This window comes from Diospyros lotus, chromosome 2 (assembly GCF_014633365.1).
Source record: "Diospyros lotus cultivar Yz01 chromosome 2, ASM1463336v1, whole genome shotgun sequence".
Lineage (NCBI taxonomy): Eukaryota > Viridiplantae > Streptophyta > Magnoliopsida > Ericales > Ebenaceae > Diospyros > Diospyros lotus.
Genome location: NC_068339.1, coordinates 20,310,156 through 20,337,128, shown reverse-complemented (window position 1 = coordinate 20,337,128; position 26,973 = coordinate 20,310,156). Strand labels below are relative to the sequence as shown.

The following is a 26,973-nucleotide window of genomic DNA, read 5'->3' as shown; positions in this document are numbered from 1 at the left end:
TAATCCAGTGGGACTTTTATAGGAGAAATTCTTGTATAATGATAATATCAAATGTTATTATTATTATTATAAAAATATATAATTCTAGAAAAAGGTATCATATCTATATTTATCTTTATACCAAAAATAAGACTTAACTTAGAAAAATAATTTTTTGATAAAAAAACAAATTATTATATCGATATTTATTTTTATTTAGAAACGAATGTTAACTTAGAAACGAATTTATTTATGATAAAAATAAGAAAAAATAAAATTCCAGCAAAGATATATTATCTATATTCATCTTCCTTCCCAAAACAAAACTTCAAGGAAATTACACTTTCACCTCTCAGATTTAAAAAAAATAATAAATATCTCTTTTACTTTATAACTCTAATTACACTTTACTTTTACTATTATACTTCACGAATGGTAAAACCTAATTGGGTGAGTTTGTCACTACTTTTGTGTTCTTGTTGTCGTCTTTGTACAGAAAAATAAAAAGAATTAATATCATATTAGTATTAATTTTAATATAAATAAAATTAAAATATTAAATTTAAAAAATTCTATTCTCTTATCCGTATCGAGTTTGTCCAATACAGGGTAGCAACTTGGGAAGGGGGATGCCCGCCCTCTCACATTTGACATTTGCCCAAATGGGCAAATGTTATGTTGCTCACGAACAACATAATATTTTTTTTTAAATTTGAATTCTTTTAAATAATATAATTTGGCTATTAATCAGCTCTAACTTTGATAATAGATAATCATGTCTCAATTTTTTTCAACATAGGATGATTAGAGGAGAGCAAAAGTTTAGTTTACTTGAATTAATTAAATTGAACTGACCAAACTTATTAGTTCGGCTCGATTAATTTTTTTCAAAAGTTTGATTTTTGATTTAATTTTTTTAGTTGAGAGAATCTTACTGAACGAATTTTAAAATTATGTTATTTTGATATTTATAAAATAATATATATTTTTTTATTTTTGTATATTTTTTGTCAGTTACTTTAATTTTCTTTGATTTTTTTACGTTTTTTCAATTTAATCGGTTCAGTTTAATTTTTTTAATTATCAATTAATTTAATTTTTTGATTTAACGAGTCAGTTTGATTTTATTTATCGATTCGGTTTAATCGCTTATTATTTACACATCCTTAACAGAATGCTATCCTAAATAACTCCCATTAATTAAGATGTGGATCTCTAAGAGATATTTTAAGAAGCGACGGTACATAAATAAAAAATTAAGAGTTATCTCGTAATCACATGATATACAAAATCTTTTTACAAGATCAAGATGATATTTAGGAGAGATAAAAGAATAATATCTTTTAAGATTTAACAGAGAGTGATCATATCTTATAAGATTGCATCATAGTACACATTATAATTATACCATATACGTACATAATCTTAAACTCTGGCATATCTCGACTTTTTTAAATTAATAATTTATATATTAGTATTATAAATAGTAAAATATTTATTATTACCTATATATAACAATGAAATTTAGTTAACTGAAAATGTCATCGTCAAGTCGTCTGAATCTGTAAAAATAAGAAAACAATTAGAAAATATGGAAAGGTTCCCGTACAAACACTTCGATACTTAAGTCAAACATGAAGTTTGATGAAATCAATTATATTGAAATCAGTGCTAGAGACAATGTACCTCTTCGAGAATAAATGTCTGTTTATTTATATAGAAATATGAAGTGATCTCGGGTGTAACAGAATTGGAATTTTTATAAATAACGTTTATCTTTATTAATTCTAGTCTGGTTGAGACTAGATTTATTATAGATGACATCTATTTTTTATAGATAATATTTATCTTGATTAATCTTAATCTAGCTGAAACTAAAATTGTTATGAATAACGTCTATCTCTTATAGATGATCTTTATTCTAATATTTTAAAATTATTTTAAAATTTGAATTCTTTATAGATAATTGATTATCTTCTCAGAAAAATTTTTAAATGTCGGAGTTATCTTGTTTGCACATTTGTGTAGGACCCCATGTATGAAAAATTTATATCTTTCATGCCAAAATATCGTTTTAAGTTCTTGGACTTTTAATAGGTCTTTACTTATGACATAACAATATTAATACTTTATTATTATTATTGTTATTATTAATAAAAAGATATTACATAATATAATAATCAAACACTTGTTTTATTTTTATAAAATTTTGTACCATGTTCTTAATTTTTAAGATAAGAAATATTATTATAATATAGCTTTCTTGCAAGGTTATATAATAATAATAATAATAATATAAAGTTTCACTCTACCACGACGACTAGAAGGGTCGTAGTGTTGCGTAGTCAAGGCGCTTGAAAAGGCGGGTCCTGGAACGGCCCAATTTGCGTGGCAAGAAATCTGGGCCGTTGAAAACGATGGACGGCTAGATTGATACAACAACTAAAGAAGAAGAATTTGGAAGTTAGTTCAACTGTGCGGGCGACCCGGCTCCAAGAAAACAAATTTATATCACTGAGGTGGTCACTTGAATCATCACCCGTTTTTTCCTCGTTATTTTGACTTGGAGATCCATTTTTAAACACGAAATCTATTTAACAAAATATGGGGCTTAGTTTTTAGAATAATCAAGTGTTCCAATTTGGTTGAATTTTTTTTTTTTTTTGAATTACGCTCTATTACTGACATTCTCAGCCACTATGTCTCTAGAACTACACTGAGAAGGTAAATCGAATGATGTGTTCAAATGATCAAGGTGGTAGGCCTTAACACCACTAATATCACTCCTAAGTTCCTCCCCCAGAAAGAAGCATTCTACTTCTCCTAGAAATCGAACCCACACTAGGAATCTCTAGACAATCTTTCAGCCTACCCCTTTATCACTTGGCTATGTCCTTAGGGAATTTGGCCGATTTAATTCTAGAGGAGATCGAGGTTCTCTTCTGATTTGACCCTAAGTAAATTGGATATGGTCGTAAGTTTATACATTTTTAGTAGATACGCGATCAATTCTCATTAAATAGAATATTTCTACCTCCATTAAGAGTTATTTTTCTGTCATTTTTAAGAAAATTTGACATTTTATCACTTGGATCATGTTTTGAGACAAATATAAGGCTTACTGTCGTAGATATCGATAAGTTAAGGGTTCATGATTATGATTATTTTTTTTGATAATAATTATGATTTAAGTCAGACATTCACTAATAGCAAATGACTATTATAATGACGTTAAAATAATTGTTATGTATGGTGAAGAAGACTTGGGGGACATGAATTAGAGAAGTGAGCAACACGCAAGGCTAGAGTCGTTCAACGGTTAGGCTTAGCATAGAAGGAGGACCGCACCAAGCAGCATGGCTTCTTCTTTCTGAGAGTCAATCCATCCAGGCCTTCTAGACACAGATCACAAGTGAGGTATATCTAACCTTTTATTTAGGCACAAAAATCATAATAGAAATGATTTATGCATGGGACCTTATGTTCCTTATCTATTTTTTGGATTAAGCTTTATTACTGACATCTTCAACTACCTTACCCTTAGAGTTATACTAAAAAGGTAAATCGTGAGATGTGCCTGAGTGACCGAGATGGTAGGCCTTGACACCACTGATACCACTCTCACCACTCTTAAGGTTCTCTCCTAGAAAAAAGTATTCTGTTTCTCTCAAGAATCGAATCCACACTGGGAGCCCCCAAACAAACTTTCAGCCTATCCCTTTACCACTCAGGTATGCTCGGGGGGCTTATGGTCCTTATTTTGTATAGACAGGAGTGTGCGTATTTGGCTTTTGAGAAATTCTATTTGCAACTACGATTTTATTCTTTGCAGTCACTTTTTAATATACCTAAAACAACCTTAAGAAAAAAAATTAATTTTACCCTTCATCTTCAATACTCAATTACCCACGTTAAGCAACCACCTGACATCGTATTTTATTTCACCGACAAACTCTGTAATTTCCTTTCACCCGTCGTTCGTCGCAATTACTTATTATTTCATACTCACAATCGAAAATTGAAAATCTATTTTCTCCTCAAGGTCACTTATTCCTCTTGTTTCACACCCATCTAAGCCATTTTCTCTTAGAATATCAGTGAGTCGAAGTTAGCTATAAATTACTACACTCAAATGTTTACGATGAATTGGGAAGAATTTGACGAAGAAGATAACTACTCAAAAAAATAACATCACACACAAGTAAATCTAAATCTTGTATGTATGTATGTTCCTAAGGGTTTGGGAAGTTGGAAACTCCAGAGAATCCCTGATTTTTCGAATTAGTGTGTAAATAAATATTGTATGTATTAATGGATTTTTCGAATTCCAGAATTCAAGAAATGCATGTATTTCCGAATCCCAGGGTTTGGGAAGCATGGTGTTTTAGATTTTTAATTGGTATTTTATTTTATTCATTTTTTTCTTATATCTCAAAAAAATTGATTTTACAATTCATCAATCATTTGATATTATTTAACAGTTCACTACTAATAAGGTATGATAGATTTTTAATAATTTTTTTAAAATTATTATTTTAGTTAAAGAAAAAATATATCTAAATGTTTTCTTCTATTAACTTTTTGATACTAGAGAAACATTGATTGGATGGACTAAGAAAGTTGAAAAAGAAAATGGAATTGTTATTATAATAAAGAGTTCAGAATATGCGAGTATTAGAAAAAAATCTATAATTCGTCTTACTTGTGAACGAAGTGGGAAGTATAAAAAGAAAAAATAAAAAAAATAAAATGCAAATACATAGATTCAAAAAAATGTCATTATCCATTTGAATTATTTGCCACTACAAAGTGATAAATTTGTCCCTCTAACAATTATAAGCATGACATGCAATATAGATTTAATAAATTTTTATCAATAAATATAAATATTAACTATAAAATTATCAATTACTTATAAATTATATGCAATTACATCTTAACTCAATAAGATCTCATGAACATATCTAATTAAAAGTTCGAGAATAACTTATTAAATAAATATTAGACTCTTGATTACTTTTAATCTTAATAATAATAATAATAATAATAATAATAATATTATTATTATTATTATTATTATTATTATTATTATTATTATTATCATAATATATATATATTATATACATATTGTAGCATTACATTAACTTAACTAAAACAGTGGAGGGTCCGTGCTATGTAATATATCATATTATATAATATATAAAATAGAAATTAAAATATATAATATATTATATTATATAATATATAAAACAAAAATTAAAATATATAATATATAAAACGTAAATTGAGAGCCTCTGAACTCTAGAGTTTAGTGCCTCCGAACTCCAGAGTTCGGAGGTAGCAATCTTAATAATAATAATATTATTATTATTATCATAATATATATATTTATATTATATACATATTATAGCATTATATTAATTTAACTACAAATTAAAATAGTGGAGGGTCCATACAAAATATATTATATTATATAATATATAAAATAGAAATTGAGAGTCTTTGAACTCCAAATTTTGGAGACTCCCAGCACCTCCAAACTCCAGAGTTCGGAGGTGGCCAATGCCTTCGAACTCCAGGTTTCGGAGGCACTGGCCGCCTCTGAACCCTGGAGTTTGGAGGCACAGGCCGCTGCCAAACCCAATTTGGAAGCAATGCTGCCTTCGGTTTGATGGCCGTGACTGATCTGAACCCAGGGTTCGGAGGCCACCGCCACGACCACCACTTCTGAACCAAGGCGGCCACCACCTTCGTCCATCGAACCTCTCCCCTTCTAGCCTCCAAGTTCAAACATATAAAAATTACCTGTGTTATCACCAAGCGTAGAACATAGAGACGTGGGTGTAGGGAAGGCGACGACGACAAGTGGGAGTTGTAGAGAAACAACAAATGCTGTAAAGAAGGGGACGACGGCGAGTGGCTTTAGAGAAGGAGATAACGTGATGCATGGGATATATGAGGGTAATTTTGGAATATAGGTGGCTGCAATAAATAATAATAGTGGATGTGAATAGTAATTGTTAAATTTATTTTAATTATGACTGCGAAGAGTAAAAAGTTGGCTGCGAATAGAATTTCTCTTGACTTTTTGATAATGTAATTGTACTTTGTTAGGCTGTGTTTGGATGGATGGTTTAAAGAGGGAGGGGAAAATAAATTTTTTTTTTGGAAGATGTTTTGAAATATAAAAGCGTACCCAATCCTCCTATTTTTTATTTTTATTTTTACTTAAAACACTCGAACAAAGACCAAAAAAAGGTCCCTTTATTTTTTTTTATTAATATTTGAGCAAAAGTAGGATAATTCTCCTTCATTTTTTTTGTTATTTTTCTGATAAACTATTTTTTTTTCTTGTTTCTAAAACTTCTAAAGGTAGTCTTAGTGATGCAAGTTAGTTGGATGAGAGTCGATTTATGACACGTTTGTTATTAATACCATGACTTGATATGTAATCAAGTGATAAGTTTTAATATCAAGCTATTTAATTGTCACTTACATGCCATTGAGTATCGATGTTACAAGATTTTACCCTCGTTTATTCGTAAAACAATATCCTCTATAATTTAAAAATATCTGTATACCTTTTTTTGACATATTTTTTTCCTCGAGTGCATCAAAGATAATTTTTAGATCATTGTGGTTTAATCATGTCTCTAAATGTGCTTGTGGTTTATTTATTTATTTTTTGCTTGAATACCTTATTCGAAGACATTTTCTAACTCACAACGGGTGTTTGGAAAAAAAAAAAAGAAGTAAATAACAGAGACATTGTAAACACCCCCGCTCGGATATCCCAACCACCCGATCTATCCGAACGAGTGCGCTCACAGAAGGGAAGAGGAATAGACAAAAGACAAAAATACCCTGACATGCATAAATAAGAAATTTAACAGCAGAAGTAAAACGGTAAACATGCATGCCCACAAGTACCCCGCTGATACAGCGGCCATGATGCATATAAAAATACATACAGACCCTGTGCCAACAATAGGAGGTACAAATGACAACCTGGCACAGTCAAAAATAAAAGACAGCAACTGTAGCAAAACATCAGAAATGACGGGGGCAGCTAACTGTACACCTTACCAACACGGTTGGCTGCTAGGTGGCGCGATCCTCGCCCTCGGCCTTCGCTTTACCCTTACCTGGAATGATGGAAAGCAAGGTGAGTCGCAAGACTCAGCAAGTTTATATGAAAAGGAAGGCTATAACATGAATCGAATAAGAGATCACCCCAAATACAAACCCACATGTACACACAAGCCATGTGACACAACCAAATAATAGTGCCGCGAAATAAAAGCACATACCGGTCCTTGGGGCCCACATAAGACACCTGGCACCCAAGTCCCATACCAACTTGCCGCTACCCTGGAAGGTAACATATATCTCCATAAGCCTGTGCGCATTGTCCCGGGTCGGTACTCCCGTCACCCGTATCCTTGCCGGTACTCCCGACAGCCAAGCCAAAGGCTCCCTCGGAACGGTACTCTCGTCCGAGAACTAAATACTACCAGTAACCATGCAATGCACATAAAATGCAATGGCGTAATGAGCATCAACGTGATACAAGGTGCCCATACATCCAGGCATCAAGCCATGCTCCGCCCACATAGTAAATCACACGCGATGCATATGCTCGTGCTGGATGCAACCTAGCCAACTAGAATGTTCGTGACCAAGCATAGCCAAATCATGATAATCCTAACATGCAGCTCGTACCCATGTGCACATCAAGCCATGCAACGAGAATAAAATATAAGCAGGCATGCTATAATCACATAACGGCTAAGCTAGTCAGCAGTGCCTGACACCGGTCAACGGTTAGTGGGTAGGAGAGACCCGTCGGCAGCCTAAGGTAGACCGTACGATAGTCACTCCGTCACCGAACGGTCGATCCTAGCCCCTACTGCACAACCGCTCCAGCCAAAAAATAACCAAAAATCCAATTATAATACCCGAACCGCTAAGAACCTAGCCCCGGGTGAGTACGGCATCATTCCCAACAGGCAGGGGTGGCACAAACTCCCGTATGCAACCAACGAATAAAACCCATGAGATCCATTTAATAAATTAAATCTTAAACTAACCGTTTAAAAACTTCATAATTAATTAATAGCCGAAACAAACGAAGGGAGGTCCAATAAATCGCCAACAAAAGAAACGACGAGATAGGTAAGAAGAACTTGCCTTATCAGAGATATCCTTAGGCTCGTTTGGTCCAAAAGCAGTAAAAATTATACAAACTACAATATCCTAATTATTTGTCAAAATTAATAAAATTGGACTTAAAACAAAATTCTGACCTTACAGAATGTAGTACTCGACTCCCTGAATTACCTAGTACTCTTGGATTGCAATTAAAAGTGATATTTTCTAGAAAAAATCTCAATTTTCTCTTTACTTTCTGCTGTCGCGCGCGCTCTCTCTTTGATTCTGCCCAATTCCTTCCGATTAATTGTTCCAAAGGCTGTTTAATTAAGCCATTTAAGGGGCAAGTTAATGGCTCTAATTTAAAGAAAAAACTTGGTGGAGAAATAGCCACGTGGACAGCAGAAGCTGCTGCCTGCGCTGGCTGCTCCTTCAATTAATTTCCCCTCACTCTAATTTCAACGTCAAGTCAAACATCCTATGGAATTGAACAAATCTAGGAAGACTTCACGGCATCCTCCAATTTTCCACTCTTATAATAATTTATTATTATTATTATTATTATACTTGATAATGAATTTATTCTTACTCTTATTATTATAATTGTTAATGTCATTATTCTCATACTATTTATTACCATTGTAGTTATTAATAACATAGTTTAATATTTCATTTAAATTAAATTAACCCAATAACTAATAATTAAATTAAGTTACGTTTCATGGGTTGCTACAGACGTTTAGTGATAATCTTAAACTATAAGGGGTCTTTGTCTAAATAATCCAAATCACAAGGATTGCCAATTACCCTAATATACTCTACAAGAAATTCAAGAATAAGTTGATAAAACATGGTATCATAGGTTACAGGACATGACCAAAATGACAAGTACAGAAGGCTAAACTTCAAATTTCCAAGCAAAAAAAAAAAATTTGTTTGCTTTCACATGTATTTTTTCTCTAATTTTCTAACTTTTCCTTTTAAACTGTAATCTCTCTTAACTTAATAACTGATAGGCAATCTCGAAAAATCTTGAGCCAACACTTCGTGACGTGGGCAATCTCGAAAAGTCTTGAACCAACACTTCGTGATGTTGTAGGATTTCGAAAGAGTATCTTGGTCACTTACCAAATTTGGCTTTGAGGCATCTTTTAGTGAGTTTAGGTCATAAATTTCTTGAGAGTGTTTATGAATGTATCATCAATTATTGTTGTGTTATGAAAATAATATTCATACACATTGTGTTAGATAATCAAACACTTTGTTATTGTGTTGTAGATCTACAAAATGACTAACAATAATAGTAAGATATTAAATAAGCGTTTTATACTAAGTTATTTATAATGTTTTAAAATAAAACTCAGTGTTTCTTAAATAACTTAAATTATTTATGATATTTTATACAAGATACTTTAAATTATAAGCTCAAAGTGCTAGTTTGATCACTAATATATGAAATCGGCTTAGAGACAATGTTTCGACGTTTCAAACGTTTTTTGTTTTAAAAACTTCAAAATATCCAAAATCCTTTTTGGATCATTTTTGTAATTTTAAAAACGTTTTAGATACATTTTGTAATAAGTTCAAAATATCAAAAACATGTTTCTAATTTGGAAACCATTTTCAGGGATGAATGCGAACTTTTGTCTCTAACTAACACATATATTATCATTTATCACTTCTTAGTCTCACACCCTAGTTTCTCTTTCTCGATTCTTGACCGTTTTTTATCGCCATTCCTCATATTGGCTAATTGCTCGGTGTTTGGTCCTGCCATCGATTCACAACTCTAATTGCTTAGATACTCAATGTTCAATTGCTCGCAACATCACGTTTCCAACTTTGATTGCTCGGTTCCTTTTAACCACAAATTATACGGTGTCACATCAGTGATACAAATTAAGGTTTTCTTGCTAAGTATTGTTGTCGATTGCTTTGTCTCATTGTCGACTACTCTATCTCGATTGCTCTATCCCGCCGTCGATTACCCTATTACTCAACTCTAATACGGTGATTCCTATCCATAAGCTAATACTTTTTCTTTTATTGTGATAATTTAATTGTGTTATAATCTTTTATTCAGAGTGATGGTTTTTCTTACTTAGGGTTCTTGATTTGAGATTGCCATTTTTTTTTTCCCTTTATGTTTGTTTGAATGCAATCCATTATGAAATTTATATTTATGTTTGTTTGAATGCATTTAGGAAGGAATTTATGTTTATTTTTAGATTAAATAATTATTTTTTATAATTTTTATATTAAAAATATATTTACAAAAAATTCCTATATTTTTTTATTTACGCTTTTACCTCGAGTTTCATTTTTTTTTAAAAAAAATGACGTTTCCCTATTTCTATTTCGTATTGAAAATGTTTATTATTTCTATTTCCATATAAGCTAGAGTTAGATAATTAAACAAATTAGTACGATTTATTACAAAATAGTATTGGAAGAAGTATATTACTTTTCCTATACATGTCAGTGTTATAAATAATTTTTAATTTTAATAATTAATTAATTAATTAATTTATTATAATCATAAATCATTATTACTTGTTGGAAATTATTAACACTTATTATTAAATGATGACCTAGTAAGTGATTTAGTAAGATAACGTGAATAATGACATGACTTTTAATAGATGACTTGGGAGAAAATTGAGGAACATTAATAAATGATGAACATAAATTGAGAAATTAGTTACAATTAAAAGTCATATCATTTTTCTCTCGATTCAATTTATTCGCCAAATTTTAACATGATTGACATATTCTTATTTTTTCTTTATTCTCCTCTTCTTATGTTTAAATAGAGACCGACATAACTGGATAACAATATAAGGGTATTTTTGTCATATTAATAATTATAATAGTGACCAAAAAAAAAGTATAATTAGAGATGTAAAATCAAAAGCTATTAGAAATGTAGAGAATATTTTTGCATTTTTAACAAATATGGGGAGTACTTTATGTAATTTAGGGTTTATGTGCAGATTTTGATTCGGTCGGATCTCTTGATCCTTATTTTAAATATTTTGCGCTCATTAAGCAGCTCTCAACTGGCTGCGCTCTGCCTCGCGCCAATGGAAACCATTCTCTCAAATTAGAATTTATACACGAAAAACCTTCTCATCTCTGCGTGTGTAGGTGTTCTTGTCTTCTAGATCGCCAAGTCTTGGCATTGCAGGCACCGATTCTGGATGTCAACCGTCAAATCAAGCGCGAAGAAACGAGCTTCGGAATCCGAGACTTCTAAACCGAATAAACTGAAGCGCGACGCCATTGAGGACGACTTCGATGCAGCTCTCTCCAAGTATGTCTTCGACTCTCGGTTTATTTTATATTTTCTTCAGTGATTTGATGTCGTTTTTGGAACTTGCGGTTTACTTTGAAATTGTTCGAAATTTCAGTGATATCAAAGGGATAGTCTCCGCTCTGCAACAGATCAGAGAGCGCGCCCACAAGGACGGACAGAAGAAGAATGAGGAGACAATTTCAAGGTGAAACGATTTTAGGTTTTAGAAATGGTGTATGAATGTTTGCATGTTTGAAGTTTACTGATGAAGCGAAATCGAGATCTAATTGGCTTTGTAGTTTTAACAGGATCCGATGAACTCTTCAGTTTTGTTCTCTTTGTGTTTCTGTCGAGTTTTGTATTTCAATTCTCATTCATGATACGTGCGTTAGTTATGCACACATACATACGCTGGGAAACACAAACATATTATCTCGCCAGGTATGATTGCACCAGTTTTGCAAAGAATGTTTACCCTTAGTTACATGCATGCATTGCATACACGTACAGAAGAACATTGTTAGCGGCGAATCTGATAGGGCACTTACTGTAATAATTTGCGTCTCACGGATGTATTTTCATCTTTAGCTAAGTGAAAAATTGTGATATATGAATCTATGGAAGTCTAAATTTGTGATTGTGGTGGTGATCATCTCCTTTTTCTTTTGCTTTTGCTTTCTACCTGTTCATATTTGAAAGAATCAACATGTGTGTTGCACCGTTGATGCTTTGCCTTGTAGCTACAGTGGCCCTGATATTATTCATTCCAAATTTCATAACGCAATGAAGGCATTTAAGCTATTGTTTTAAATTCAACTCAGCCTTGTATGATCTTTGATGACCCAATTAAAAAGCAGCGAAAAAGAATTTTGTTTGATCCAGTCTCTGCTACTAGTGTTTCTACATGGAGACACCCGGTCTATACACAGTTTATATAGTTTCTCGGAGTGTTTTTCTTGTCCTAGTTTCTTTGTTCTTGGTTGAATTCTATTAAGTAGAAAAACAAATGAAACTGACCTTTTAATTTCTTTAGGCAAGGATTGATTTCAAAGTATTTTCTTCTTTTGCTTTTGCTTGTTCCTTCACATTTTCTTTGGGCCCCCCTCAATTCAATTCAGTTATGACTAAAAATTACTCTACCATGGCTCATTCACAGTGTCGCTGCAGAGATCAGGACGAAGCTTGATGAATTGAAGAGCAAATTTGAGAAAGAAAGGTGATGATGACTTCCAAATCACACACATTCGAAACTGAGTCCTTAAACACACATATTTGGTTTGGGCCTAAATCTTTAAACAGCAGCTTTACTACTATCTTCACATCTTCAATTCTCAGGCAAATTCTTGCAAAGGCACTTCTTAAGAGCTCAAAAGAGGTATGCAGGGAAGAGAAGAACTTATTTTAATATTTAAATTGTAAGACCATTTAATGGGTTAAATGGATCTGATTTTATCCGCAGTGTGAAAATTTGTTAAAGAAGGAGACTGCCAAGTTCAACTTAGTTTATGATAGATTTTGCAAGGAAAAGCAATCACATTTGCAGGCTTTAAAAGGTAACTTAGATCATCTCTGTTTCAGTTGAAAGTTTGTGGTTCAACTAACAGCATTTCTCCACATACAGCCACAGATTTTTTGAAGAATAGATGAAAATGAAGTACTTTCTAATTGGGCTTAGATCTGTATTAAATGTTAGGCAATTGAATGCCAGCTTGATTAAAATATGGGTTTAGCTGAGGTAAGAATTTTATAATTCTACTTTCAGAACTTTGAGATAAGAAAGGGGGTGAGGATGTCAAGACCGTAGGCGACACTTTTCTTTTAGAATTATTTATGTTACCGCCGCCAAATTTACGTTGCAGAGCAGCTATTTACTCCCATTAAACGGGTAATGTATTACGGTTTTTTGCTGAGCATACTTCCTAAACATTTGGAGCATTAAAATCCAATTTAACTTTGACATTAAAAAGAATTTTCCTAGTGTTAAAAGTATTACTTCTTACCATAGCTAATTCTAAGTCTAGATAAAGGATGATAATTGAATTAGGTAATTGTTAAAACTATCAAAATGAAATCTAGACAAGATGGGAGAGTCACCATATTAGCTGCATGAATTCATGTAGTTAACTGTACCTAGTAGAATTAAGATTTGTGACAATGACTTTGCTTTCTTATTTATTATGTAGAATTAGTGAGATTACAAGGTGGTGTCAGAAAAAAAAGTATAGAGATAAGTATTTTCTATTAATTAATCAAAGAGAATATTAGTAAGTGAATATGAACAAGGTTTAGAAAAAGGCCTGTACCCAAGGTACATTGAACTTTCCAGAGGCTCTTGTGCAATAGAATTTCCCCTACTAATTTCTTTCTCTGTTAAAAAAAAAAAAAAACAATGAATAGAAGGCCGTCTGCAAGGGAGTAATGATCTTTTTTTTTTTTTTAATCTTCCCAGTTATTTGAGATTGTTTGGGAGAGTGATTGAGGGAGTGGATGAGGAAAAGTAGGGATCTGAATACTAAAGACCCGGTCAGGAAAAGAACAAAATAATAAATCACATCTAACCCTAGTATAGCCATCTAGATATCGATATTTAACTTGTTGACATTCCTAGAAAGACATGATCAACGAGATTCTGAACAACCCTTTATCATCCCCTGCCAAACATGGACAAGCCCACTTCAAAATGTCGCTTCAAGTTGTGCTTACTGCTAACTGCCATTAGTTTGTGTTTGATAGATGCTATTTCCAAGCACGAAGAAGAGAAGGAAAATTTGTTCTTTCGATATGAACAACAAAGTAAGCAACAACTCACTTCACCCCTTTCCCTAGAGCACAGTATACTGACTCGTGATTTCAGGAATGAAGGAGAAGAACATGATCTGTCAACATGAGGAGGACTATGCAAATAGAATTGCTGAATTGGAAGAGTCACTCAAGAAGAAAAAGCATGTGAGCTCTCTCTCTCTCACTCTCTCTCGTTTGTGAAATTGTAAAGAGAACATTGTTCTTTGGATGCAGGATGATAGAGCATTCAGCATTTTGAGAAAGACGCTAGGTTCATTCCTGGAAAATGCCTCAGATGAAGATTTCCCTCCTGATGATTGAACGGCGTGCTCGAGGATAAATTTGTTTTTGAGCCGAGGAGTTGCTTCGAAATGCTTTTTCCAGGTGTGTAAGTGTATTGGTTAACAACAATGCTTCCATCAATTGCCATACAATGGTTTTGAGAGGCAAACAAGACCAATAAAGGCTAATGAGAAGAGTGGATGGAATGAAATAAAATTTTAACAAAAAGAGGACAAATGGAAACCAGGAAAAATGTAGTGAAAAACTCTTGGAGCATGACATACATGTCAGCATGGGTATAAATGATTGGCAAGCTAGAAAACCCTAGACATCAAAACCAGCCCCACTGAAATGGGATGAAGGCTTGATATCTTCTTTAGCCAAGTAAAGTATTAAGGCTTGTTAATGTTAATGTAAACACATAGGCACTAAGCCTCTACAGTGAAGAAGATAAAGATTGACAATGTTAGTATAAAATTTCTAACAGAAAGAGTCGTTTTTTTTCATAATATCCTTGGAGAAACCATTCAAGTCCTCAACTACGGCGCAAAAAACCGTCTTTCACCGGTGTTTCTACATGAGACTAGTATAAATTTCAGGATCCCAGGATACAGTTGTAGTAGACCTCGAAATCCACTGTGCTGATTCCTTAAGCCAGGCAGCAGCGGTCGTCCAAAATCCTTGCAAGCTCCCAATCTTAAACCAACAAGCTGCAATGATGTGAAGCTCTTGCTCATTCACACCACCTGCCCTTAGGTACAAAACCTCAAGAGATCCATATATATATAAGTGGAAGCTAAAACCATGCTAACAAGAGCTCCGAATATCTCACCTAGTACTTTATACAACAATCCGTAGAAACACATTCGCACTTTGTATTGATAACTTCATGAACGCCAGAGTAACAAAAAGCACTGCTCTTTTGTTATTCTGCTGGTTTAGCTTCTTGGAGCTGAAGAACATCAAGTTGCTTTCTTCTTCTGGTCCTTGGCTGGTTTAATCTCCTTTGTTAACATTCTTGGCGCTATAGCCATAGACATTAGCTCTTGGAAAAGCAACTTACAGGCATATGGAATGTGAACCTGCATCAGAGTGAACAAATACTAAGCAAAATTGTTTATATGAGAGAGAGGAGGGGAGGGGGGGTTTTGACAGATTTTCACCTGAACAATATCAGTTTTGTTCTTGCAACCTCTGCACTCGAAAGAATTCTTCTTGAGGTTTGCAATGGCTATCAACCCACAACGCTCACAAACATGAATTCTATACGCATCACTTTGGTCGAACAACCTTTCTTTGAGAAAGTGAGCAGCGCCATGTGCAATCATGCAATCCCTTTCCATCTCCCCAAATCGGAGTCCACCATCACGAGAACGTCCCTCGGCGGGCTGTCTTGTAAGGATCTGTACAGGACCGCGTCCACGCGAATGGATCTTGTCATCGACCATATGCTTCAGTCTCTGATAGTATGTGGGACCAAGGAATATCATAGCTGTTAACCGGCGCCCTGTGTGACCATTATACATGGTCTCAAACCCACGCATTTGATACCCACATTTATGAAGAGCTTTGCTGATGTTGTCGACCTGCAACATCAGGAACAGCGGATAAATGCGCCATGAAGAAAGGTAACTGTCCAAACTAGTAGTGCACTTAAATGTTAAGGCACAAGATAATACAGTTTAGCTTGACAGTACATTTGACAGTAGCAAGAATCACACGACAAAGCAATCCAGTAACTTGAAGGAAGCAAGTTTTGTGGTGCAACTTACTGTGACATCTGTAAAAGGAGTCGCATCCCCTTCCTTTCCCACGTGAGCAGCAACCTTACCCATGATACACTCAATAAGCTGCCCAATTGTCATCCGGGAAGGAATAGCATGGGGATTCACAATAATATCTGGGGTGATTCCTTCCACAGTCCACGGCATGTCTTCTTGTGTGTATGTCATTCCAACTGTTCCTTTCTGCCCATGCCTACTGCTAAACTTGTCCCCAATCTGAGGTATCCTCACTGATCTGACCCTTACTTTCACAAATCTCAACCCATCCGCATTTGTTGTTAGTAAAACCTACAGAACCATCATAATAAAAATATAAAGGGACCCATATTGTGGAAGTATATATATAGATAACAGCGACCAGAAGCACAAGCATATCCAAGAGATTATTCATTTCACAATATCAATAAGGTCCAATAAAATATATAACTGTCTTTCAAAAAGGAATGGTCTAAAAGAAGGATTACCTGATCTACTATCCCGGTTTCACTGTGGCGCAAGCTTGTGCTATGATCGCGGCGTGTGTAACGTGCAGCTGGACCCTGCGCATCCTCCTGAGAGATTGGAGTTGTCTTCCCAATTATCACATCTTCCCCTGAAACTCTTGTCCCCTGAAATAGGATTTTAGTTTGCTGTCAGGAAAATCCACCCACCATGCAGGACAACATAGAGAAAAGAAAGCTCTAGGAACTCACAGGAGGTGCAAGACCATCATCATCTAATTTATCATACGAACCATGCCGCATCCCCTGTAAACCCAATTTGAGTCAGAAGGTTGATATTAACAAGCATAAAAACCAGATTTTTCTAGAAAGTTCAGTAATTACCATGGTGTTCGCTCTATCTGGACGACCAAAATCCTCTTTAACAAGTGTTCCCATCTTCTTCTCCTCATCCCTGTGAAAGAAAAAAGATTTAACTGCATAGTATCTCCACAACGATGGGGCATCTTCAAGCAGAAGGTTTTCCTCAAAGAAGAGGAAGCAAATTCAATTTTTCCATACCTGTAAGAACGGAAGAAAAGTGATCTAAAAAACCCTCGGTCTACTGACGATTGGTTCATGATGACAGAGTCTTCTTGGTTATACCCAGAATAGCAAGCAATGGCAACGATTGCATTCTAGAGCAAGTAAAAGACATAAAACTGTGAGAACCACCTTTGGAATGAGGACTAAACAAGAAATGCAAGTCTGATACTTACAATTCCGGCAGGAAGCTGCCTGAAATGAAGGTGCTCCATGGCTCTAGTAGTAACAAGTGGCTTCTGTGGATAGTAGAGCACATAGGCCAAGGTATCCTGTATAAATTACAAAACAATGAGTAAACCATATAGATCATGGAAGATGAACTGATGAAACATGTATTATCCCTTGGGGAATCAATTCATACCATTCTGAACTGGTAGTTGGTGACATATATACCCATGGCCTGCTTGCCCATTGCAGATTGATATGTATTACGCGGAGACTGATCGAGCCAACAATAAATGAGTGAGATAGTAATCAAAGTTTTAGATCAGGAAACATTCATCAGCATAGCAAACTTACCTGGTTATGGTCAGGGAATGGAATAATTGACGCACATACACCTAAAATCAATGATGGGTGGATTTCACAATGGGTGTAAGTATCTGAATAGGCCTCCTCTGGATTGAGCCTTGCAGTGATGAGATCCTAAAACAATTACAGTTAGCTTCTTGTAAGGATTTCATAGAGTCAGTGGGCAGATTGATTTCAGTTTAGCTAAACTATTCCTCTAACCCACATTTATAGTCATGGAAATCATGGTAGTCTCCTCTTCTTCTGTATCAATGTATTCTATGAATCCCTTTGTAACAAGGTCATGCCAGCCACCTTCTTCGGGGGTTTCCTGCAGGGACCAAATGTGACCATCGATGTAATTGCAAAATTTTGAAAATCAAGTATTACAACATTGATATAAGAGAGAAGAATGTCCCACTAGTTTACCCTTTGTTGCAATGCCTGAATGTCTTTCTTCTTTATTAGAAGTCGTTGTTTCTCCACAATAAATAAAGGACGACTGCAACGCCCATAATCAGTATAGATTCGCAGTTCTTTCAAGCGGATATCTCTAACAACTCCCACTTCAGTATTAACGTCAACCTGTGCAATTTAAAGTACAGTTTTACATGACTAGTCAAATGACATGAAGAAACAGTGCACTCCTTTAACAAGTTATAACTACTTCTAGTAAAGTTACAATTCAATCACAGAAGGTATCATTAAGGTAGCCATCTCACCAACACAGGCTGACCTCTCTATGTTAAACTAAGTTTGCACTCACCCGTCGCCTCAGTCGTCTTAGTGTCTTCACTAACATGTCAGGATCACGATGAATGCCGACCCAGCAACCATTAACAAATATTTTTGTAGCTTGGGGAATCACCGCAGGAGAAATTTCCTATAATCAAGGCAGAAAATAAATCCAGAGATTTCTCCTGTAATCAAGGCAGAAAATAAATCCAGAAAAAAAAAAGAAAAAAGAAAAATTTAATTGCATTTACAAAGCACTCAAGTGCTAACCTCAAAATTCTCGGTACCCCATTCTTCCAGGAATTCCAAAATGGGATATGCAGCTGATCCAACTGTTATATACACCATCAATGCAAGATTCTTTACCAGCCCACATGCCTAACGTACAAACCAGACAAACCATAAGTTAAAAACAACAAAGACCATGTAGCACATAGTATTATAAATTTCCTAAATCACAACTCACTTGTCCTTCCGGTGTTTCAGCAGGACACATCATGCCCCACTGAGAATTGTGCAATTGACGTGGTTTCGCCAATTTCCCTGGAAAGATTACAAGGATAAACAAAAATCAACAAGCTAACAAAACGATGAAGCTTTCAGCATGTGTCCATCTAAGCTTGTTGTTTTGTAGTGCATGCACAGTAAACAGAGAGATAAATGACCAAGGAATATGGTTATAATATACTGTATCCACATGTAACTGCAATGACATATATACATATATATATAATTATATTAAAACCAACGGAAGCAACTCAAATTACCTTCACGCCCTATTGGTGAATTTAATCTTCGTAAGTGCGACAAAGTGGAGGCATAAGTCAACCGATTCAACACCTAAACAGTATCAGATCACAGTCAAACAAACAACTATTAGCCTTTTTTCTTTTCTTTTTGGTGGCGCATACTAGATGCATGCACCAATCCACAGGACATACATGTTAGGTATAACTACATTAGCCAACAAGAGTCAAAACATGGCGTTTAAGTTTCCAAGTTGCCCACAGACTAGCACCATCAATGATTGAGTCACCCATGCAGGTTACATTTCAAATTAGGAGTTAAAAAAAGAATTGGAAATATAGATTAAGGGAGCTAGTCTTGCCAAGTGGGAAGGCAGTGACAAACCTGTGAAACACCAGCTCTTGTACCAGCTGCATTTGCCTGTCCCCAGTTCCCAGTTGCAAGTGAATATTTGAGGCCGCTGGTAATTGTTTTTGCCTTGATCGCAAATTGAAGATTAACGTCTTTCCCATTATCAACACACTGAATCAAAGACAAGAATTCTTAAATACAATCAACAAAAATAAAGATGGTAAACCACATAATGGCTGTGCATCAGAAAGAACCTTTTGGACATAAGCTTTGACATCTCTGGTTAGCTTTCTGAATAGCTGTAGCACATAAACAAAAACCAATTAGAAGAAAAAATAAAAAAGAAATCCAATTTGTAACACAGGGCTACCAACTTCAAGTGGCCATTAAAATATGAATCAACAGCAGACCATTCGAAACAGTCCACCGAGCAAAGGGCCAGCAAGATCCAGTCTCTTATTGCCATAGTGATCTCTATCATCCTCTGCCCTCCGTCCAAGTGCACACAGCAGAAGTCTGTGGATGATGTATCTGACAGAAATAGTAGGTGTCTTTAGATTCATTCATAACTTACAAGGTGACAAAAAGCATACTTACGTCCAAAATACATAACCTACCCAAAATAGTAAGCTTTTTTCGTCTCACAATATTCTCCAACCCCAACATGAGGAAGCATTTCCTTTTGAAGGATCTCTTTGGCATATCTGCAAAATTCGTATGTACAAAATTATCCATCAAAATGTAAAAGGGGAACCAAACAGCTTGAAATGCACATAAAACCATTAAAAATAAGACAGACTTAATTCTCTTTTCCCTTGTGACACCAACTGTGGCCCCTCGTTTCCCAATGTAATCTAGTGCAACCTACAATAGGAGAGAGAACACCATAAAGACATAAGCAAGGGCAAGCAGCCACCATCAACCCCATATAAAAAAGTTAAATGATAAATAAAACAAAGAGAATGAAAAAGAAAGAATGCAAGACTAAAAGTTACACAGAATATGCATTTTAAGAAGAAAACAAAATTCACAATCTAGAAAATGAAATTTCAAACAAAAAGGGAGTTGGAGCTGCTAAAGATTCGTAGATATATAATAAGTTCAACTCTAAAAACTAAACCATCCAGCTGGTCCCATAACAAGTATGGTAAAATGGAAATTTGAAATCTTACATATTATATGACTAAAATGGGACATTATAGGATATGCTAACAACATGTACTGAATTTCAAACAGAAGACATGAAGGGAGCAAAAACAAAAATGTAGCACGTTGACACCATTGTTAACATCTAAAAAATACTACAAATCACAAACCTCAAACGAAGAGTACAAGTTTGCAAGAGGAACAATACCTGTTGATTTTGTATGACAAATGCTTCTTCCAAGGAGGGTCGCAGCAACTCCATCATCTGAGTATCAGAAAAATCATAACATATATGTTCTAATATGTCTTTATCAGCAACAAAGCCAAGAGCACGGAACACAATAATAATAGGTATCTCTGTTCGAATATATGGAAGTGTGGCACGAATATACTGGCCAGAAGAGCCCTGCAGTCAAGGAAATGTAGAAAACAATAAGAAAATAAAACTCTATGAACAACTCAAACTGTTGGGGAAATTTTTTTGGCATTTATCCAATATGCCCCCAAACAAATAATTTCACTCCATTACCCCTTTGGCACTAGCTCGAGAGAGCATCCGCACAAACATGGTACTGGGCGGCCGGTTTTGCGACTCTGCCATTGACCGAACTTCTGCTACATAGGCATACTTATTTGGTTGCCTCTTCTTAAACACATAGACATGATTCGTGCTCATCTTCTCTTGAGCAATGAGAACCTTTTCACTGCCATTGATGATGAAGTACCCTCCTTGATCATAAGGGCACTCTCCAAGTTCAGTCAAATCCTTCTCTGAATTCTCATATAAGGTACAGTAATTGGACCGGAGCATTATGGGAACCTTAAAAGACAAGGCGACAAATCAGCAGATGAACCAATCTACAGAACTCAAACCATCAAATCACGGAAATGGAATTTAAATTCATATACCTTCCCAATGAAGACTTTAGTGAAGTCCTGAGTTTCAGTAACCTCTTCGCCATCATGTCCCTTCTTTATAACCCTCTTTGTGACATCCACATACAAGGGTGCTGAGTATGTCAGATTCCTCAACCTCGCAGCCTTGGGAAACAAAGTTGCAGTCTCTCCATCTGACTCCGTCATCATGGGCTTACTCAAATATATCTGACCAAAACTGATCCTATAGATGGTCTGCATAGAACTCATAATTGTTAAAACCCTAGAGCAAAATTATAGTACAAGAAAACCACAAAAAATTGCTCCACGTTTTTCAACCGTAGAATGAATAGTTTTAGTTGCTTCTGAACAGCATAAAAAAGTAAATTCACATTACTTTCGTGCTTCTGAACTTTTTTGAACCTCCATAGATTAGGTTTCCACTGGAATATCTAACATATATATCTTCCAATTCTAACGCGATTGCCAATTTTGCCGAGAGGGTTTCATTTTCTCAACCTAGAAAATGCGATTTAAAGAAGAAAGGTTTGCAGCACCTCGGCCGAATCGGACTGGTGGCCGGGGTTGTGCTGGGACTCGGGTCGAATCTCGATGTCGGCTGACTCGTCGACGATTTCCTGCATCGTATTCTGGATGAACTCGTCGAAGGAATCGAGCTGCTGCCGCACCAGTCCCTTCTCTTCAAAGTAGGCACTGATTACAGCCCACGCGTCTTCCTGAGTGATCTCCTCTTCCTCATCTTCGTTGTAGGATGGATCATACTCTTCTTCCAAGTCCATTGTTCCAAGCTTTCGGGCTCTGCCCGCGGATTGAGGGATTTGAAGAGAGAGAAGAGGGGTTGAATTGTGTTGGAAACCTGAGACTTCGGGGCATTATATATGCAATAAAGAAGAGCCGGTTTCCTAATGGTGGACCGGCCATCGAACCGGTAACGGAACAAATTTCGTGAATAGTTAAACCGGAGGTGAATCCTAAACACTATATCCGTATTTAGTGAACACTGAGATGGTTGAGCCGAGCATTAATGGAATGGGACCCCTAAACCCCCAAAGTATCATTACTAAGGATAGTGACATGTTGATCTAGGGTTTAAATGCTAAACTCAAATTCATCTCTTGTTGTAAAAAAATATAAGAATTAAAATTTGTGATGTGGTGTTCATTCGAGTTTAGTATCAGGTGAAGTTAAGTTGGTGTAAGAGAAGCTGCATCAAGAGAGTTCGCCTCTAGGATGCTCGGATTTCGCCATTAATTTTTTCGCCATAAGACTTCGCTACTAACTCTTTCACCATAAGATTTTACCACAAGGTTTCGCTATAAGGCTTTTGCCACAAGGCTTCGCCACTAACTCTTTTGTCACAAGGCTTCGCCACTAGCCCTTTTGCCACAAGCCTTCGCCACTAACTCTTTTGTTACAAGACTTCGCCACTAGTCCTTTTGCCACAAGGTTTCGCCACTAGCTCTTTTGCTATAAAATTTTGTCTTTGCCATAAGGCTTCGCTGTAAGGTTTTGCCTTTGTCGCTAAGTCTTGCCGTAAGGTTTTGCCTTCGTCGCTAGATCTCGTCGTAAGGTTTTGCCTTTGCTGCTAGGTCTCGCCATAAGGATTTGACCCTGTTGATACTCAGAAAATAGGTTAGAAGGCTCGCGGGAATCTTCCCCCGCGAAGACCTTCTGATGTCAAAGTTAGTCTCGAATTCTAATGACTATTCATGAAAATAGTAAAGATGCATTCAAAGTGTCTAAATTTTATCGAAATTGGAAGTTCTCATTAATGTCATGTAGCTGGGTATTTATAGGGCACAAATCTAAAGGATGGATGGTGTTAACACGTGTCAATTACGGAATGGGTCGAATTTAAAAAACAAATAGGAGGTTGCCACAAAACCACCGCCAGCCCTGTCGCGGGGCTGGTACCCAAGCCAGCCTCGCCTTGCGGCCAGCACTATCTCGCGGTAGGCTGCCGCGAGGCTTGCCCTTGTGGCCAGCTCTAGGCCCGCCTTGCCGTGAGCCAGGCCTTTACAGCTAGCACCCGTCACGAGCCTGACCCTTGCGGCTAAACTTTTTATTCTTTTGTTTTGGAAAAATTCCTCATTTTTTCACCTTCCAATTTTTCATGGCACAACAATTGCCCCTTACTCTTCTATTTTGTCTTTAGACAAAATTGAAGAGTAAAATATCAGCCAAAGAACTGGATCTAGCACCTGAACTCAATCAAGGGTTCTAGGATACCCGAAAATCTTACGTCAGCCAGGGGCTTAGGTGCCAAATTATTTCTGGGCAACCAGGCCCTCGAGAGATAGGTTCTGCTATGGGATTCTTGTCGGGAATCCGAGCTTGCCGGGAGACCTAGGCGCCTGATCAACCAAGAAATTGGGTCTAGCTTGGGAGCATAGCACTAGACTCAATCAAGGGATCCCGATAAGCCTACGGGCACAGGCTTCGGTGCATCCGGTAATCCCAGCACGGATCATAGTGCACTGACTATTGTGTTCTCCATGTCTGGGTCTGGCCAGTGGTTTGACGCAGGATTCCTATCAGATATCCGAGTTTGCCGAGAGACCTAGCTACCAGATCAACCAAGGAGTTGAGTTTAGCCAGAAAGGCATAGCACCTAACTCAAACGAGGGATTCGGGTGAGTCTGCAGGCATAAGCATCGGATGTTTTGGTGATCCCGGGCCAACTCGTGGTCATCGGCACCAGATTGCAACTAGGTGACTCAACTCCAATAAGCGGGATCATGACAGAACTGTTAGAGGGTTATTTCATCTCTTCTCACGCCTTCCTTAGGCCAATCCACCTTAGGGGATCTGGGTTTGGCCAGTGGTTTAGCGCAGGGTTCCTACGAGACATTCGAGTTTGCCGGGAGACCTAGGCGCCAGATCAACCAAGGAGTTGGGTCTAACTAGAAAGGCATAACACCTAACTCAAACGAGGGATCCAGGTGAGTCTTCGGGCATAGGCATTGGATCTTCTGGTGATCCCGCGCCAGCTTGTGGTCATCGGCACCAGATTGTTACTAGACGACTTGACCTTCGAGAGCGAGCTTGTGTCAGAGCTGTCATGTGATCGCTTCAACTCTTTTTCGCCCTCCTAGGGCCAGTCTACCTCAGGGAATGTGGGTTTGGCTAGTGGTTCGGTGCGGGATTCCTACCAGACATCCGAGTTTGCCAGGAGACCTACATGCCGGATCAACTAAGGAGTCGGATCTAGCTAAAAAGGCATAGCACCAAACTCTAGCGAGGAATCTGGGTGAGTCTGCGGGCATAGGCATCGGATCATCTGGTGATCCCAGGCCGACTTGTGGTTATCGGCACCAGATTGTCACTAAGCGACTTGACATTTGGGAGCAGGCTATGCTTGAGCTACTGTACCTGCATCACATCCTATGATACATACAAATAACTGGGCCTATGGAGATTTTACATGGTTCGGCTTATAGTTTTGCTTACTCCACGAGAATACATGGGGTATATTCTTTTATTTATTGGAGGATTTTATTACAATGGAAAATTAAAGACAATCCTGGCCCCCAGCTGGATCGAGTAACGCTTCGTTTCACACTTCGTCCCTTTCCTTGGGGTTAATGATTGGTGAAGTTGGGAAGTACCTCTTGAGGTGCATGGTGTTGCAAGCTTTTCCTATCACCTTGCCTTGTATTGTCTATAGTATGCACATGTTGGGGCCTAACATTTTCTAAATTCTGTAGGGTCTTTCGCAATTCAGGCTGGGTTTCCCTTTCTCTTCTATTACCTTTTCCTGCGTCCAAAATTTCTATTTAGACGATAAACTGTTCTACTCGGTCGAATAATTCATTCACAGAATTTTACTTGGAAAAGGTTAGGGATCTTCTAAGCGAGGCGTATGTGGTTTTGTTTAGTAGGGTTAATGCCACCAACCCGACTGGAAAATCCCTTACTTCTTGCGTCGCGGCTCTGAATCGCTCGATATATTGCTTTAGGGATTCATTCTGCTTTTGTTGCAAGCTCATTAGATATATAGCATTCTTCTTCTTCGGGAGATAGACAAAGAATGCATTTATGAATTCTTTTTTCAATTGTTCGAACGATCGTATATGTCCTACTGGTAGTTCAATGAACCACTGCTGAGCCTGTCCTACTAGGAAGAGCGGAAAAGCCCTGCACCTAGTGACCTCATTCTATCTATGTAACACGACTGTTGGTCCCTTAGGATATGACCACTCAAGATGGGGGGTGAATTGAGTGATTAAAATTTTTCTTAATTTTAATAAATATTATTGATTAATGATTTTATTGAAAAATATATATTTGATAAATATAATAAATTGTATTTGAGATTAATAATAAATGTAAGCCATAAGATATAACAAAAATAAATACAATGAGGTATAACACAATTTATAATAATTCGGTGTTTCCACACACACCTAATCCACTCTCTCAAGATCTAACCACCCTTGGGGTTTCACTAAATCAAAATCACTAAGGTTTCCACACTAACTCACCTTGAAAACTAGATATACATCTAGATTACAATGGGTTCTAGGCAACTACTACACCAATATTTTCTCCCTAGCTTACATTGGAAACTAGATTCACCTAAATTTTAATGGATTTAGGAAACCTATATAATCCTCAATAATAATTTAAATGTTTACAAATAATTTGTTCACATTTGGACACAAATAAACAATTAAGAACAAATTATACAAGATAATAATATTTAAATAAATAAATAAATTTGTAACCTCAAATGAAGAAGTTCGGATTTGTCATAGAAGACTTGAAGAACTTTTCTCCTCTTACCTTATGACTCTTCATTGGATGAATAATGAATTTTTGAGAGTTTTGGAATACTTGAAAATTAGCTTGAGAGCTTTTTGGAGCTTTGGATGTGCAATATGTGAAATGGATACTCAAAAAGTGAGTTTGATGAGAATTTATAAGCATTTTAGCCACTAAAGAAAAGGTTAATATGAAGTTTAAAATTCAAAAAATGTTTAGACTTTCTCAAACAATAAGAAAACATGTCTCACCTTTAATTCAAAATAAATTTACTTTTTGCATGAGAAATCAAGATTTGAAAATTCAACTATAAGGTTTTGAGACATAAATTATTAAAACAATAAAACACGTGTAAAAGTAATTTTCTTTAATTCAAAATAAATTTACTTTTTGCATGAGTAAGAGAAAACATGTTTAAAACTAATTTTTTTTAATTCAAAATAAATTTACTTTTTATATGAGAAAGAAAAAATATTTTTAAAAGTAATTCTCTTTTAATTCAAAATAAATATACTTTTTGCATAAG

General features: G+C 36.0%; 2 protein-coding genes across 5 annotated transcripts; one reads left to right on the top strand and one right to left on the bottom strand.

The window, feature by feature from the left end:
- Positions 1–11,168: 11,168 nt before the first annotated feature.
- LOC127795230 (uncharacterized) lies at positions 11,169–15,276 on the top strand. The gene is made up of 8 exons (XM_052326771.1): positions 11,169–11,443; positions 11,541–11,630; positions 12,582–12,641; positions 12,761–12,800; positions 12,885–12,978; positions 14,159–14,218; positions 14,280–14,371; positions 14,441–15,276. Exons 1-8 carry the CDS (start codon positions 11,331–11,333, stop codon positions 14,525–14,527), a joined length of 636 nt encoding a protein of 211 aa, XP_052182731.1. The 5' UTR covers positions 11,169–11,330; the 3' UTR covers positions 14,528–15,276.
- Positions 14,861–22,525, bottom strand: LOC127795228 (DNA-directed RNA polymerase II subunit RPB2). Of its 4 annotated transcripts, none has more exons than XR_008021764.1 (26): positions 22,220–22,525; positions 21,696–21,917; positions 21,316–21,606; positions 20,995–21,192; positions 20,440–20,504; positions 20,258–20,344; positions 20,051–20,171; positions 19,895–19,939; positions 19,674–19,811; positions 19,310–19,382; positions 19,009–19,085; positions 18,813–18,920; positions 18,574–18,690; positions 18,237–18,392; positions 18,034–18,138; positions 17,817–17,942; positions 17,659–17,736; positions 17,471–17,566; positions 17,274–17,389; positions 17,097–17,166; positions 16,965–17,018; positions 16,737–16,880; positions 16,261–16,560; positions 15,652–16,074; positions 15,321–15,570; positions 14,861–15,234 (listed from the first exon to the last, which is right to left on the bottom strand). XR_008021764.1 is itself a non-coding variant. In XM_052326770.1 (25 exons), exons 1-25 carry the CDS (start codon positions 22,460–22,462, stop codon positions 15,451–15,453), a joined length of 3,573 nt encoding a protein of 1,190 aa, XP_052182730.1. In that variant the 5' UTR covers positions 22,463–22,525; the 3' UTR covers positions 14,861–15,450. The 4 variants fall into 4 exon arrangements, 1 of the variants encoding a protein (XP_052182730.1); XR_008021765.1 differs by having other exon boundaries at positions 14,861–15,198; XR_008021766.1 differs by having other exon boundaries at positions 14,861–15,184.
- Between the last annotated feature and the right edge of the window lie 4,448 nt (positions 22,526–26,973).